This window comes from Mytilus californianus, unplaced genomic scaffold, assembly GCF_021869535.1.
Source record: "Mytilus californianus isolate M0D057914Y unplaced genomic scaffold, xbMytCali1.0.p SCAF_6, whole genome shotgun sequence".
In the NCBI taxonomy this organism is placed as follows: Eukaryota; Metazoa; Mollusca; class Bivalvia; order Mytilida; family Mytilidae; genus Mytilus; species Mytilus californianus.
In genome coordinates this window covers 44,347,045-44,361,977 of record NW_026262712.1, presented here as the reverse complement: position 1 = coordinate 44,361,977, position 14,933 = coordinate 44,347,045, and the positions used below count along the sequence as shown (strand labels likewise).

The 14,933-nt window shown below is 30.7% G+C and overlaps 1 protein-coding gene across 1 annotated transcript; it reads right to left on the bottom strand.

Annotated features, from left to right (window-relative positions):
• Positions 1–507: 507 nt before the first annotated feature.
• Positions 508–11,794, bottom strand: LOC127706997 (uncharacterized). Its single transcript, XM_052211760.1, has 7 exons — positions 11,347–11,794; positions 8,887–9,255; positions 7,804–8,280; positions 6,639–6,749; positions 6,378–6,459; positions 4,876–5,091; positions 508–3,962 (listed from the first exon to the last, which is right to left on the bottom strand). Exons 1-7 carry the CDS (start codon positions 11,402–11,404, stop codon positions 3,737–3,739), a joined length of 1,539 nt encoding a protein of 512 aa, XP_052067720.1. The 5' UTR covers positions 11,405–11,794; the 3' UTR covers positions 508–3,736.
• Positions 11,795–14,933: the final 3,139 nt, after the last annotated feature.

Below are 14,933 nucleotides of genomic sequence, written 5' to 3'. Positions count from 1 at the left end.
AATATGTCTCATTCTTTGGATTACTGACATATTTGTGCGTTCGATCTATATCATCTGCTGTATATTAATAGGAAGTATAATTATGTATTGCACATGCACAAAATCATATGTTTTATTTTATAGACTTGGCTTCACAGACAGGCTTACTAGATTAATCATTAATCAAGAGTTTTCAACCGAAAAGATATGTCAAGTGTGACCCAACTTTTTTGCAAGTGGTCATCTTAGTATTTAGAGAGCTAGTGTAAGTGTTGAAAGCAACAGAGCTCATATGAAACTCAGAAAAAGAAAAAGAAAAGGTCAAATTACCTTAGCTGTCACATCAGAACATAACTATTTCTAGTATAAGTTACAATTGTTAAAAAGCCCTGTGTTATATTAAATTGAACTCACTAGTTAAAGACAATTGTCAAAATCTGATAATTTAAGACGTCATAAATATTAAAGAGTGAGTTGTGTTACTTCACCCTTGAAATTTCTTTCGGATAAAAGATTTAAGAATAACTGTTAAATACACTCGATATATTTCTACAATTTTCTTCTATAAACACGCACAACTGATACATGTTAAACATAATACTAACTTTGAACATTACATAGTATCCAAAAAAATGAAAAAAAAATCGATAAACATTCAATGCTTTTGATAAAACGAAATCATATACATTTTCATTCATTTGTAATGTTACATAACTAACTTGTAAAAGGAGTTAATCACGAGTCATCACACGTTTTTATTGAAGGGAATTGTCAAACAGCTTTCATATGATTATTGAGTATTTTTAAATTAACTATTTGCGATGGATGATGCACAAAGCCCTATGAACATGGATATTTAAATGATAAAGTAGACAGGAAAAAGTAAATACTAGCACTTATAGATAATTGTTGAAACACGTCACAATTAATTTAAACATTACTTGTGTTAACATGTAAGGGATTGAGTTTAGGTGTACACCTTCTCTTATTCAGTGTAAAATTTCAAAACGTTCAACACAATTTTGATACCAAATAAAATTTGGAAATTGAAAGGTCTTTATTTATTGCGATTGCAATCAAACGAAATACGCGCTTTTACTTTGTTATGTTTTACATATTTTTTTCTGGGTATTTCATATAATTTAAATATATATTATTTCCCTTACTATGCAAAAAGGAACGAGAAACAAGATAAAAAAATGTAAAGTTTTATTCTCAATTTTTTTAGTCTCTAGAGTTTATAATCTATCGTTAACAAAGATATTGCAGATAAAAATTACACATCATTCCACTAGTCTTATCTTATATTTCAGTAGTCAAAGAAATGGCCGTTTAGAATTTTGTCTGTGTATTCTTCGTGTGTTCTTATGGTCAAAAATAATCATAAGCTATCAGATGTATTTGGCTATAACTATATCTACTCTTACAATTTTCTATTTTACGGATTTCCTTATGTATCCGACATTAAAGGGCAGGAATGGCATGAAGATTAAACAAATACCATATAGTAATGCAGTTCTTCACGAATTTTATTTATCTTATATATCTTGTCCAATAAAAAACAATATTCTTATCTAAAATGACTTTTCCACATTTATCGAATTTCCCTATAAGTGTTATTTGCAATGTTTGAATCTGTCAATTTTTATAAACATTTTGATTCAAAATAAGTCCGACAAGACACACTAAAATAGTTACATTCTGGAAACCGTTATTTTAAGCAAAGTGAAACGGTTGACATAGCAATATTAATTGAACATATCAATATAATCGTATGGTATCAATTTTAGTGAAGATGACATACATGTATGCCACGCTAGATGCCTAAACTTTAGATTGCTTAATAAATTCAACAGTTATAACTTGTATGATATGAAACGTATGCATGTATTACTCCTGTTGCAACACACATTTAAATGACATATGCTGACTATCTGAATTCATTTAATGAATTGATAGAATACGATGTGATATAAATACTTGAAACGTTTGATTTGGATAATCTAACTGAAGCTTTATAACTCATTGTGTCCGAAGCGCTTAAAAAAAACCCGATTATGTCGCGTCTTGCTGGAGTACTGAAAAATCGAGCAGCATAAAAATATGTTTTCTGTTAATAACATAATATGACCACCATCGTAATCACAATTAAACACAGAAAGGTAAGTTTTATCTATAAAACCTGAGTATGTTTTAAAAAAATATATGAACACAAACAGATAACATGACTTAAACATGCAATCACCCTTAAAAAATGATAAATGTCAAATTACCCACTTTTAGGCATAAGTATTTGTTACCAATAAACCTAATAAGCAAATATGAATCAAACGAACGGAGATATGGCTAGTCGTTTTTTTAACTTTTAGTAAATAGGATAGAAGGAGATTGCGGGCAAAAATTTTGATATCTTACTAAAAGTTAAAAAAAAAAACGACTAGCCATATCTCCGTTCATTTGATTCATATTTGCTTATTAGGTTTATTGGTAACAATGTCTTCAATTGCACACGTCTTTGTGTTCATGAACTAGTTACAATTATGACAAAAATAATGTAAATTTGCCAAAACGCTATTGTTAAAGATATAATACACTCTGTACATGTAAATAGTTGACTTTATCATCTACATAGAGATTATTGTTTGTCAAAGCATGCGACTATGCTATTTAATACTAGGACACTTCTTATCGGCGCACTATGACTAAAGTCATATTTCCCACTTGTAATTATCATTTCTTACATGCGTAACGTGCCTTAAAATCTTCACATGATTATGTATAAAATTTGATATTTTCCGGAAATGATATGGATTGAGACAAAGTATTCACAAAGTGTCTTAAGAAGAAACACTTCGACGATAATCATTATTGTAAAAAGTTATAGAAATAACAAAAATGTCCCAAATCATCTGAACATCGTAATTTTTATATACAGTTGATTTTCGTCCGTTTAAATTTTAAATGATGATTTCCGAAATAACATTGTCAGCTGTATGCCTGATCAACACGCTGATTTCAATAAATGTGATACATTTTTTCACACAAAATTACAATTCCTTTTAAACATGTTGAAGCAGCAGTAGTTTACAAATGTATGTTCAAATCTCCTAAATCCATAAAGTGATACAATTTATTTATTGATACAAATTAAAAAAAACCTAAGAGAATCGCATAACCCCGAAAAAGGAGCAATACGAGGTGAGTCGACATGGAAAGCCAATGTACATACAGACAAATTGTTACAATCAGAAATCAGGCAAAATCGGTAAATTATCAGATCACATGGCTATTCTGGTATTTTACCGTCTAAAACCATAAGTAAATCGCTTGTAAGTTTAGACACAGACACATCTTATCGATTGTCCATTTGATATTTAATTTAGTAGTAGGAAGGTGTCACTGAAAGATCTAACCAAATTCATACCAAAGCAAATTACAACATCATACTATTTTTTAAACGAATAAAGATGAAACTCAACTTACTCTGATAAATGAACCAGTGGTAATTTTAAGAAAACAATAAGAACTTTACACTTTACAAAATTATGACAACACCTATATACACATTTTCACAATATAGTTACATTTCAATATGTAGGGTGTGTTCAAAGTCTGTCGAGACAACTTGATGATATCGGCGCCGAATTAAAGTAGTTCATCTGGCTTTTAAAGCAATATTGTGGACCATTATCTCACAGACCCTCTGCATCGATCATCTGTTCTCATAAAAGATTGAGATGTCAAAATATAAAATTATCTACGAATCGATTGTTTCTTTGTTGACATTCTGAGCTATATCACTGTGATTCTGTTTGCTTATTCTCTCTGCAGACTGGTCGTTAATGCCTTTTGGTGAATCTTGAGATTGCTCTCCCTTTTGAATAGAAATTGTTTGGGTCTGCGTATTGTTTAAATATTGTGTTTTTCCTGCTTCATTCACTTGGGCATATACTGCATGTTGTGAAGGAGAATTTCTGCGAAACCTAAATAGACGTAGAAATTTGTTATTTTTACTGTTATTCAAGGTACAATCAAGCAAACATACTTATACATTCAACTATTACCTGAACATCATACTAAAATAATCAACGGACTTATCCACAGTTCCGATAGCGATGGTTATCGTATTCTAATGCTGAACCCTGATTACGTTTTGTTCATAAAGAGCAGGTAGTTAGATCGGCAGATACATCGTTTTAATAGTTAGGCCAATACCACCATCTGCTCATTATTGTGTGACGAGTCTTGAATGTACCAATATTTATTGTATTTTTTAATATACACATTTGTTATCAAATTCATCGAGCTTAACATTTAGTAAACTAGCAATGCTTTTATTCTTCTGAAAATTTGATGAGATTTAAAAAACGTTGATAATCCATGTTAATTATTCAAAATTGATCTAGAGCTGGAATAGACAATTGCTGTTATTAGATACAGGACATGAAAGCATATAATGATATACTAACACATATATTGACAGAGTGTTTGGTTAATTTCTAAAACCGTAACGTCAGGTACCAAATATGACATCCACATTAGGGACAGTGCTGTACAACCAAAGTTCAGCCTTGAATCGGATTTGTACATAATAGACAATAAATTTCAGCGCCATTATAAATACGATCATTGATTATATCTTAGGGGTTTGACCTGCAACATTGATACAGTATCGATTGACGTATAGTCTAAGTAACTATACCCACATTTTTTATTTCACAACTACAATATAGCCTTTATCAATTGCAAATTCCTTATATCCTAGTGGCCCAAGTATCTTCAGCATGATTGTGCCATTCATTGTGTAATTAGGTATTGGGAGATTGCCTCCGTCAAATGTGGTTACTTATAGACGATGTCATGATTCGTCTTTAAAAACATGTTTCTAATACATACGTGGAAAATTTATTTTTATCATCTTTTTCCTGTGTTCCTATGTATACCATGTTCTGCTTTTTAATGTCATCAATGTCAACTGTCTCTTTTCCAGTATCATTTTTCAACGGAATTTTTTCATAACTGTCTGTCGAAGACATTTGTTTTAATTGGACTGTTTGATTTAACTGGCTAGGATTAGATTTTTCTTTAACGACATGATATCGACTCCTTTTCCTGAAAGAAAACTAAACTCATATTAATTTACTTAAATTTAGGCATAAGTATTTTTCTGATATTCATATCTTTATAATTACTTAAGAAGATGCAAATACAGTTACAAACATAAACTGAGGGAATAGCATGCACCCCCAAATGCGCCAAACCGGTTGGCTTTACAGGGTAAGTCAACTATGCAAATCCACACTCCGTAAAATTGTTACAAAAGTACACAGTCCGTAAAAATACATTTCGGACAACTATTATTAAAGATATTATATTGCGAACACATGTCGTTAGTAAAGTGAGACACAGACACACCTTATAGGTCAGGCAGTTCATGATGGAACCGTAAAATTGGGTAGATTTAATTAGATCCAGATAACTTTGTTAGTATAGTTTGTGAGTATGCAGTAGATATACCCCATGTTAATGATGTACATATTGTATAAACATGTATGATCGTGGCGTCTTAATTGAGACATGTAAACATCATAAAATAGGGCAGAGAGAAGGTTGCTCCTGGGAAATTGACAGTTGACAATTGTCAAGCTATAAATTCGTCACGTTTGTCAAAGCTTCTAATTTTGACGTCATCCATTTGTATCAATATCAATAAAAAAATCAAGATAAAAGGCTGACAATCTAGTTTTTCTAGTATTCATTATACCAAGATCAGCATGATATATGGGATGTAAGCATTCACTTGAAAGTAAAATTAGAGAACTTTACAAGATGTTTTTCTTTTTGTCTTTGAGAAGGTTTTGTATAAGTCTGCTACATATGAGTTCGTAAACAAGTCGGCCAGTCGTATCCACAACAAGTGACTATTAGTGTACCGATAGTCAGTTGAAATATCAGTCCACCAAACTCGAAATATTTATAGTCGATAAAAATTTCGAGCATTTTGATAATATGATCTTCGATTTATTTGTTGATTGAATCGATTTTGTTCTTTCATAACCTAAAACAGACAGTTTGTATCTTTAATTCCAATAGTTGTAAAAAGTGGCCTAGCTGTTGAATGAAACGATGTGATCGAACTTTTAATTGAGCATGGGGAATGGTACTGTAAAGCGTAAAACAAATCAAACCTAAGGCAAATAAGCATTTTATCATCCATTTTCATCTTTTTAGTTCAAGAGCCTTCTACGTGATTTGAGTCACAAAATTATTTAAACTTGTTAATAAATTATTTAATGGTACTCATCCCAGTTGTTTCTCTTGTGAATCGATTGTGTTTTATTTTTGACAACTATCAGTTCAAATTTTGTGAACTTTTAACAAATTAAGTTTGAACTTACGTTTTTTTCTTTCGTTTGTATAAACAAATTCCAATTATCAATAAACATGATAAAAGAATAACACCAAGAGCAATACCAATACCTGTGAAAAGAAACAAAATAAATATATACCTCCTTAGATCTAGACAAAAGCCGTTTTGCACGGACATTAAAATATCATAATACTTAAACTTTAAATTGAAAATTTTCACAATTTTCTCATTCGTTTCTTATATTAACGTGACAAATATTAACACACAAACATGATAAACCAAACATTACCTATGTATCCACTTATCAAATCTGGTTTTTCGTTTGAATCTGTAACATTATTGCTTATCGTAGTACCTAATGTTGTTCGTCTAGTTTCTATTGTCGTATCCAAATCAGGAGCTGTTAAAGTTAAAAAAAACAAATTGAAGAATACTAAGCATTACGTGCCAAATACTTTATGCAAATAATTCATGCATTTTCAGAAAGCAGCGTAAAGCAAGTTCGTATGAGTTTACCCCGATTTGTACTTGACCGACACATTAATTAGGGTTGAAGAGAACAAGCCTGCAAAATGACAGTTCGCAGGAAAGCCATTCTATCAAAAATGCATGCATTATTTTAAGTCTAAGCTGGCTAATGTTTTTCTTATAGCGAAATGCTTCACTCTTGGTGAACCAGACATTATTCAATTAAATTGCTGATGTTGGTGCAATTATGTAAGTGCTTATGAACTTATTATTATATGTTATATACATTTCTGTCAATATATGGTTTTCATAGATGAAATGGTTATGAACATCAAATGTGAAGAAAGGTTTAACATGTGTATGTTTTATGTAAACCTAAAAAATCTGACGATTACCAAACAGGGGACACTTAACAGTAAAGCTTTGGGTTTAATCATACCAATCAAAGAAAGAATTTAAGGATATACTTAGGTCAGGTTTATGATTTTTTGTCAGATGTTCGGACTTCTTGGGTTTTTTCTTGCGATACAGGGTAAAATATTTTGCCCCATATCACCCATTTTTCTTTTCATAGAAGACTTCAATATCTTCTCTTAAAAAGGTCATTACCAAAATTTAAGCAGATTCTAGATTTTTTTCTTACGATTTGAGACCCAAATAATTCCAATGCTTAATTTAAGGTAAAAGTTCGAGTTAGCTTTTTTCCGTCATTTAAAAAAAAATCAGATATCTCAAAAAGGAGTTCCATAACATATCAATGTGTTTAGCTTAATTTGTTTCTTAACTAATGTTCTTCCGACTTATAGTATCAATCTAAATTCTAGATTTTTTTTTTAATTTCACCTTAGTACATCCTTAATGGTACAATACTTGCTTGTCATATATTGAATCCCTCCGCAGAAACTGTTTTTTTTTTTCAATTTGTAACCTTATTTTACTTTTGTAATCTTCAATTAGTAATGTCATAAAACTAGACAAATACTTACACTGAACTTCCATTGGTATAGTTTCTATATACATATTTGTTTGCGCCAATGGTGAATTTACTTTACATCGAATGATGGCCTGGTTATCCTCAGCAGTTACCTGGATTGTCAAGGTGCTTGAACCATTGTAGGAGCACATATCCGATACCTCCTGGATAGTTGTTACGATATTTGTGTAATTTGTTGGATTTTTGCTATGCCTATATTTTTGCCAGATGAATTTTCCTGGTGGATTTCCAACATTTCCAGTGCATAGAAATGTTATATTATCTCCTTTCTTTAAGATTATGGAGGTAACATTAGAATGTTCATCATTCGTTGTTCGCCTGTTCGAAATCATTTGGTTAATAGTCGTTTTTAATCTATTTTGTCGCGCAGTAAAATGAGGGAAAGTCGTGTTTTCTGTCGTTATTGGTGTTGTTGTATCGTCTTCAAATGAATAAACCATAGTTACGATATTAGGTTTGGAAGGTGGAACTGTAAAAAAAATTATAAATGATTAGCTTGTTTTAGCTCTGCATATGATATAAACTGTACATTTGTTCTAACATTAACTGATTTATATAGTTCGCAGAAATTATCCCCGTGTTAAGGAAATATACAATAAATTACGGAAACAATGAACCGGTAAAAATTGGTTATTAGTTGAGGTTACCCAAAAACGCATCTACGTTGTTTATTCAACTGAAAATGCCTTAGTCATTAATCTTTCATGCCTTTTTTTTTTAAATCGGGTTCAACAAATAAAACATTTTATAAGAAAATTGAGTTTTCGTATCTTTTTTCCGTTTGAGAAAAGCAATACTAGTTCATACATTCCTTTCTATTAAAACGTAATATAAATCAGCCATGATTAATGTTTGCCTGTCGTTTTCATATATAGAAATACAGGGAACCAGTTCATTGTTAAGAAAGCATAGCCTTCATTCAGGTCGTCTAATTTGATGAATATATGAATAGTATATTTAGATTCTTTATTGTATTTTTATGATTTGTTCGGTAATTCATGTTTTAAATTTTCTTTTTTTTTTCTTTCTTTTATAATTTTGAAAGCTTTCTTTTATACGCCTATACGATTGTTACCTTTAACGAAAAGGGATGTGAACCCTGAATTTCTTCTTTCTGTTTTACTGTTTTGGTCAAGGTAAACAATGGAACAACTGTAATTAATTTGATCAATGCAGGTAAGATTATCAAATGTCAAAACAGCTTCTGTAGAAACTTTACTGATATTCATCAGTGTTACTCTTCCTTCCAAATACCTTCCTTTTGATGTAAATCTTGGTTTATCATCTGGTAAGAATGTTACAACTGTGTCATTATCAGCTTTCAACTCGATGGCAAATATTTTGGTTACATTATGCCTTGTGAATGAGCATTTTATTTGTGTACCACTTTCATCTATTGATCCGGATATATTTTGATTTATTCGCACAGTAATAGAATAAGCATCTGAAAAATAAAATAAATAAAGGAAAGTGCTCTTTATTAGATACGTTTATTACATTGTCATTAGTATATGCAATTTCTATTTAATTTCCGATGAATATTAAATTGCTTCGATTAATTTGTAAACCAAACGAACTAAACAGGAAAGGACACTTATCTGTCAAGATAAGGTCCTTCAATTGTTGTAATAAACTTGTTTTATAATTTTCTTGGTTAAATATTCGAGGATTTTAGGCACGAGAATATATTGAAACAACAGATGAAAATGCATGACATTTACTTCTCCGCATCCTTATACTGTAATATTTAAACTGTCATTTAATATAGGTCTTCTTACTTGAGAGAAACTATTTTCAATAAAGCATGCTTAGGGACTTTCCGTTTAGAATTTTCCTCGGAGTTCGGTATTTTTGCTATTTTACATTTTTCTAAGAAACATAGTTTTACGGATCATGTAGGCCATTATGTTATTTAGAACGATAAACTTATATCCCATCATCCAGGTCGCGTATTAACATCAAACTGTACAATAAATGAAATCCTTAATTCCTTTTACATAAATGAGTAAATGTTGATGTTGTGGTTGATCACATTAGTTTATATATCTAAGGTTCACTGTACTACATTTAAACAATGGCAATCGATCACACATCAAAGTATTCTTTACAGGATTTTCCTTTTATCAGATGACTTTTTTCATGTTCAATTTGTAAACTTATGGTTTCAGTAAAACTTAATAATTTATCCTTCGAAAAGAAGAATTATATATGACTTGCTGATTTACCGAAGGTAAATCCAGAAAAGTGCTTCGGATGCATGAAAATTATAACGTTTTGTTTTCATTTTTTTACAGCACTGGGTCGACACCGCTGCTGTTGGACTATCAGTCCCCGAGGGTATCATCAGCTCAGTAGTCAGTACTTCGGTATTGACATGATTTATAAAATACCTTTCTAAAATTGTCTTTTTATAAATTTTAGAATTATAAAAAAACTATGGTTTCAACTCCCTCAGGCAAAGTTGACTTTAGTGGATTTGGGTATTTTTTTTTAGGTCCGTTTTGTTATATAGCGCGGTTTTTATACATCCTTGGATTTCAAATATTTGGCTTTGAGCGTTCCTGATGATGGTAAATCAAGAAAAGCGCTTCGGACGCATGAAATTTATAACGTGTTTTTTTCATTTTTATTTTTGTCGCAATAGAACATTAACCAGGCAATCGACTTATAAGAAAATTTGTAAAAATTTGACTGCGAGACATGATCTTTACAAATTCTACAAGTTTATGGGAAATAAATTCATTTCTATCATGTCTTACTCATTTCTTAGACATTATGTATACGTAATAAGTGTAAACAAATGAATCATCAAAGTCTTGAAAAAGCGTAAGTATAAATTTTTATTCTGTCATAAAAATGTAAAAATATATTTTATGAAATAAATCCGATAAAAAAGTAACACCTATTCATGCTAATGTTAAATAATTAAACATTCTAAAAAAACATAATTAGTTCAATTGTGGTAATACATGCATGAATAGACATACATCTGTGTAAAATTGAAAGTTATTTTATATAGTTACATTTATATCAACAACAAAAAAAAATATTAGAAGATCAACTTAAAAGCATGTTTTGTCAATGCAGTTTATTACAGTTACATTGTACTTTCGAAAAGTTTTGAAATAATAAGATATTTTATCAATCAAAATATATTTTCTTTTAATATATATCCATTTGATCTTAGCTTTGTAAAAACTTCTATTAAGTTTTAAAAAGATTTCACTCAGATATATTCTCGTATTTGCAGACTAATGAAAAACAATGGACAAGACATAATTCAGATAGCCCAGTAGATATATCAACCAGAAATATATGTTGACTCTGCCCAGTGCGTGATTAGTCAGGAGTCCATGCTGTTTCTTTAATGTATTGTCTTTACCAAATTTGTGTAATCTAGAAAGGTTAATTTATCAATAACAAGTGACAAGTAACGTACCGATTTTAGCAGTGTGAGCGGCATAATTGAAAACACCTTCTTTATATTTAGCTGATTCTGTATGTATCCAATGAAAGTAAAAATATGGACACTTACCATGTATCTCGCTTATTATTATAAGACACAAAGTTATAACACATTTGATCAGATTCATTGTCCTTTTGCTTTGCTTTGATTTATATTAATATAGTGAATTATGAAAGTTACGTTTTGTTTATATATACATATTTCTGATTAAAAATAGATAACATAAGTGATCATATGTTTTAAAGGATTTCCCTTACTTACCACTCATTATACATATCACTGAAGATATATTTTTAAGTTTTGGGGAATTCCGTGTATTTTCTTTTAAACAAGTCACATATGATATCAGATTACTGCGTGACTGTATGCTTTTCTATAAAAGTTGTTTCTGTGATATTTTTAAATGAAACAATAACTTTTAAAAAAATCAGAATCTGTTTCATCTACGATGTAAGATCGTTACCGTTCATCGACGTAAATACATGTATTTTATACATTACACTAATATTTGAATTAATTTTTATACGTTTCTGTGTACTTTCTGTACAAATGTAAGTTTATTGTTACTAGTGTAATGACATTTTGTCCTTCGAAAGATTAAAGCAAAATAATTTTGTTAAGCAATATATAGGTGATTTTCCATTTTCTGTGTCACCTGAAACTGATATCAAATGAAGAGTCATAACGCCACTACGATGTCCATCGGTTTGGTTAATTCAAAAGAAAACTCCTTTCTATAAGGTAACATTATTGTCTATCAAACCTTGAACACATTTTATGATCCTTTAGAAAAGAACAAGATTTTTGGTATCCTTTAATCAGGCCGAAACCCAACATTTTGCCTGCCATTAAGCGGATAAAATACCATGGCGACGTTCAAAAATCTTGAGTCGAAGAGCTGTAGTCACAGACAATATCATGGCCAAAATTACGACGTAGAAAAGACAAATTACATTCATAGAAACAGTACATATTGAGCAGCACCCAATGCCGGTGGCTAAAAACAAAAGCCAAATGTAGCAAAATAGATAGAATAGAAATAAGAAGATGTGGCATGGGCATGATGAGTGCCATGAGACAACTCTCCATTTAAGTCACAATGTGTAACAAGTAAACATTTATAGGTCAAAGTACGGCCTTCAACACGGAGCCTTGGCTCACACCGAACAGCAAGCCATAAAGGGCCCCAGAATCACTAGTGTAAAACAGTTCAAACAGGAAAACCAACGGTCTAATCTATATAAAAACGAGAAATGAGAAACACTTATGAACCACATCAACAAACGACAACCACTTAACAAAAGGTTCCTTTTTGGCTTTCTTGATCAGATCCCTCATAGCTTTTAAGAACAATAACATTCTATATATCTGGATTTACATATATATAGCCTTAGTATTTGACATAACTTATCACACATTTTGGTGTTCAATACACTTCAACAACGTATTTGAATTGGCCTACCAACAGATTTTGATTTGAGCTCCACTGATGAGTTAAATGTAGTCGAAACGCGGGTCTGTTAAAAAAACAGTTATTTGGATGAGTTCATCGGAAAGATTTTGAGCGTACATGAAAAAGTTTGTCCTTTCAGAAACATTAGTCATACTGATGGAATGTATTTTTGGCTTAAAATTGTACATCCTGTTAAATTAAAGAACACGGGAATTCGGTCACGAGACCATAACCAGAACATATGTTTGGGGTTTTATCAAACCTTTTGAAACCGTACATGATGTAAAAGGAAAAGCAGTATCATCTTTTTTTTTTCTTTATTTTAGTTTTTTTTTTAGAGGGGGGGGGGGGGTGGTCCGGGGGGGTTGGGGGGTTGGACAGTTTCAACTAATTATGACAATAGAGAGAATGGATCTACCGCTGCAAGCAATTGTTGAAAAAATGAAGAGGATAGTTGTTTCTTTGTAGTCTCGTTCATAATTATTTCTTGTTTAGAATTTTAAATATCGATAAAAAGTTCAATCACATAAATACTGAACTCCGAGGAAAATTCAATACGGAAACTTCCAAATCAAATGGCAAAATCAAAAGCACAAAGACATCAAATGAATGGATAGTAACTGTCATATTCCTGACTTAGTACAGGCATTTCCTTATGTCAGATAAACGATATAACAATTATCCAGAGCTTGTTAATGGTGCAGTCAGAGTAAATTTAAAAATCTAGAATTTAAAATTGATACTATAAATAAGAAGAGCAATAGCTGAGATAAAAAATTGATAGGTTATGGAAATCCTTTCTCGAGATCTTTTTTTTAATGGAGAGAAAAGGCTGATTCGGACTTTTACTTTATATTTAGCATTGGCATTATTTGGGTCTCAAATCTTAAGAAAAGAAATCTAGAATTTGCTTAAATTTTGATAAATAACCTTTTATGAGCTACTGAAGTCTTATATGAAAAGAAGAAAAGTGGGTGATATGGGGCAAAATATTTTACCCTGTATCGTAGGAAAAAACCAAAGAGTCCGAACATGTGACAAACATCCCCAACCCTGCCATGACAAAATCCTTCAATTAAGTTCATTATTCATTTCATGAGCTACCAAATTGATTCACCTCTGGAAATAGCTTCTGATTTATTCTTCAGATGTAATGTAGAAACGTGCTTTTTATCATTAATAATTAGTTAAAAGTTATAGCAGAAATTAGTTATACTTAAATCAGGAGAATTTTTTTCTGTAAGGCTTAATTATTTGATCGTACCTCTGTTCTACGCAAACACAGGCAAAGTTTCCATGAACACATATTTAAATGTTACATGTAGTTTTTAAAGACCAGTATTTTGTAATATACGTAGTAGTTACATCTTTAACGGTACTAATTTTACTGCAAAATATGCATGTTTCGATATTTAATTTATTTTCAGTGATGCGCTAGGCCTACAGTATCTAACAATTCAAAAAAAAGTAAAATAACACATACATCACTTCTTTACTGTTTTATATCACTGTCTGTAAAATTTAAAACTCCAAAGTTCATTAACCTCATTGAGTATTATAATAATAGCAAAGATGGTTGTTGACGAAGATATAATTAAATTAAGGAATCTTTTGAATACGTATTCATCGAAATGTGACATGGATTTTCCATTAATAGGCATTTATATACAAGTGTTTGAAAGAAAGTGTAAACATTTCATAAGATAACCTTACAGGATGTTTGACATAAATCATGAAACTTAATCATATAAATGTTATCGATTAAGAATGAGTTTCCGATATACATATATATATACTATGTATGTAACTAATCGTGTAACTAAATATTTCCGCTAAATATGATTTAACGTATATTAATAGATTTCGGTGGAAAACATCTAACATTGATTGAGCTCAGGATATGTAATGTTAAATCAGATTATCGTTAAGGAAAGCAATATTGAAATGCCCTTTTATCACGTATACGTAATCTTAAAGAAATACAATAAATAAGTATACCAAGTGTAATTTTCTTTGTACCTTTCTATGAATAAATTGAAAAACAAATGAAACGCAATGGTTAAAATTAATTTTTTCTAATTTTATTAACTTCATTTAAGATGTGTCTTATGACTGCTTATCGAATAGAAACCTTCTTTCTTAGTGTTGTTACAATTAGTCGACCCCTACTGCCCAATAATATAAGAAGAATTCTAGCGATGCT

Excerpts from the sequence above, each read along its gene's own strand:
- LOC127706997 (XM_052211760.1), bottom strand. The coding sequence starts at position 11,404 with ATGAATCTGATCAAATGTGTTATAACTTTGTGTCTTATAATAATAAGC. Across the intron at positions 6,460-6,638 it reads TTTGATAAGTGGATACATAG|GTATTGGTATTGCTCTTGGT; the intron begins GTAATGTTTGGT and ends TTCTTTTCACAG. Across the intron at positions 5,092-6,377 it reads TACAAACGAAAGAAAAAAAC|GAAAAGGAGTCGATATCATG; the intron begins GTAAGTTCAAAC and ends GTTTTCTTTCAG.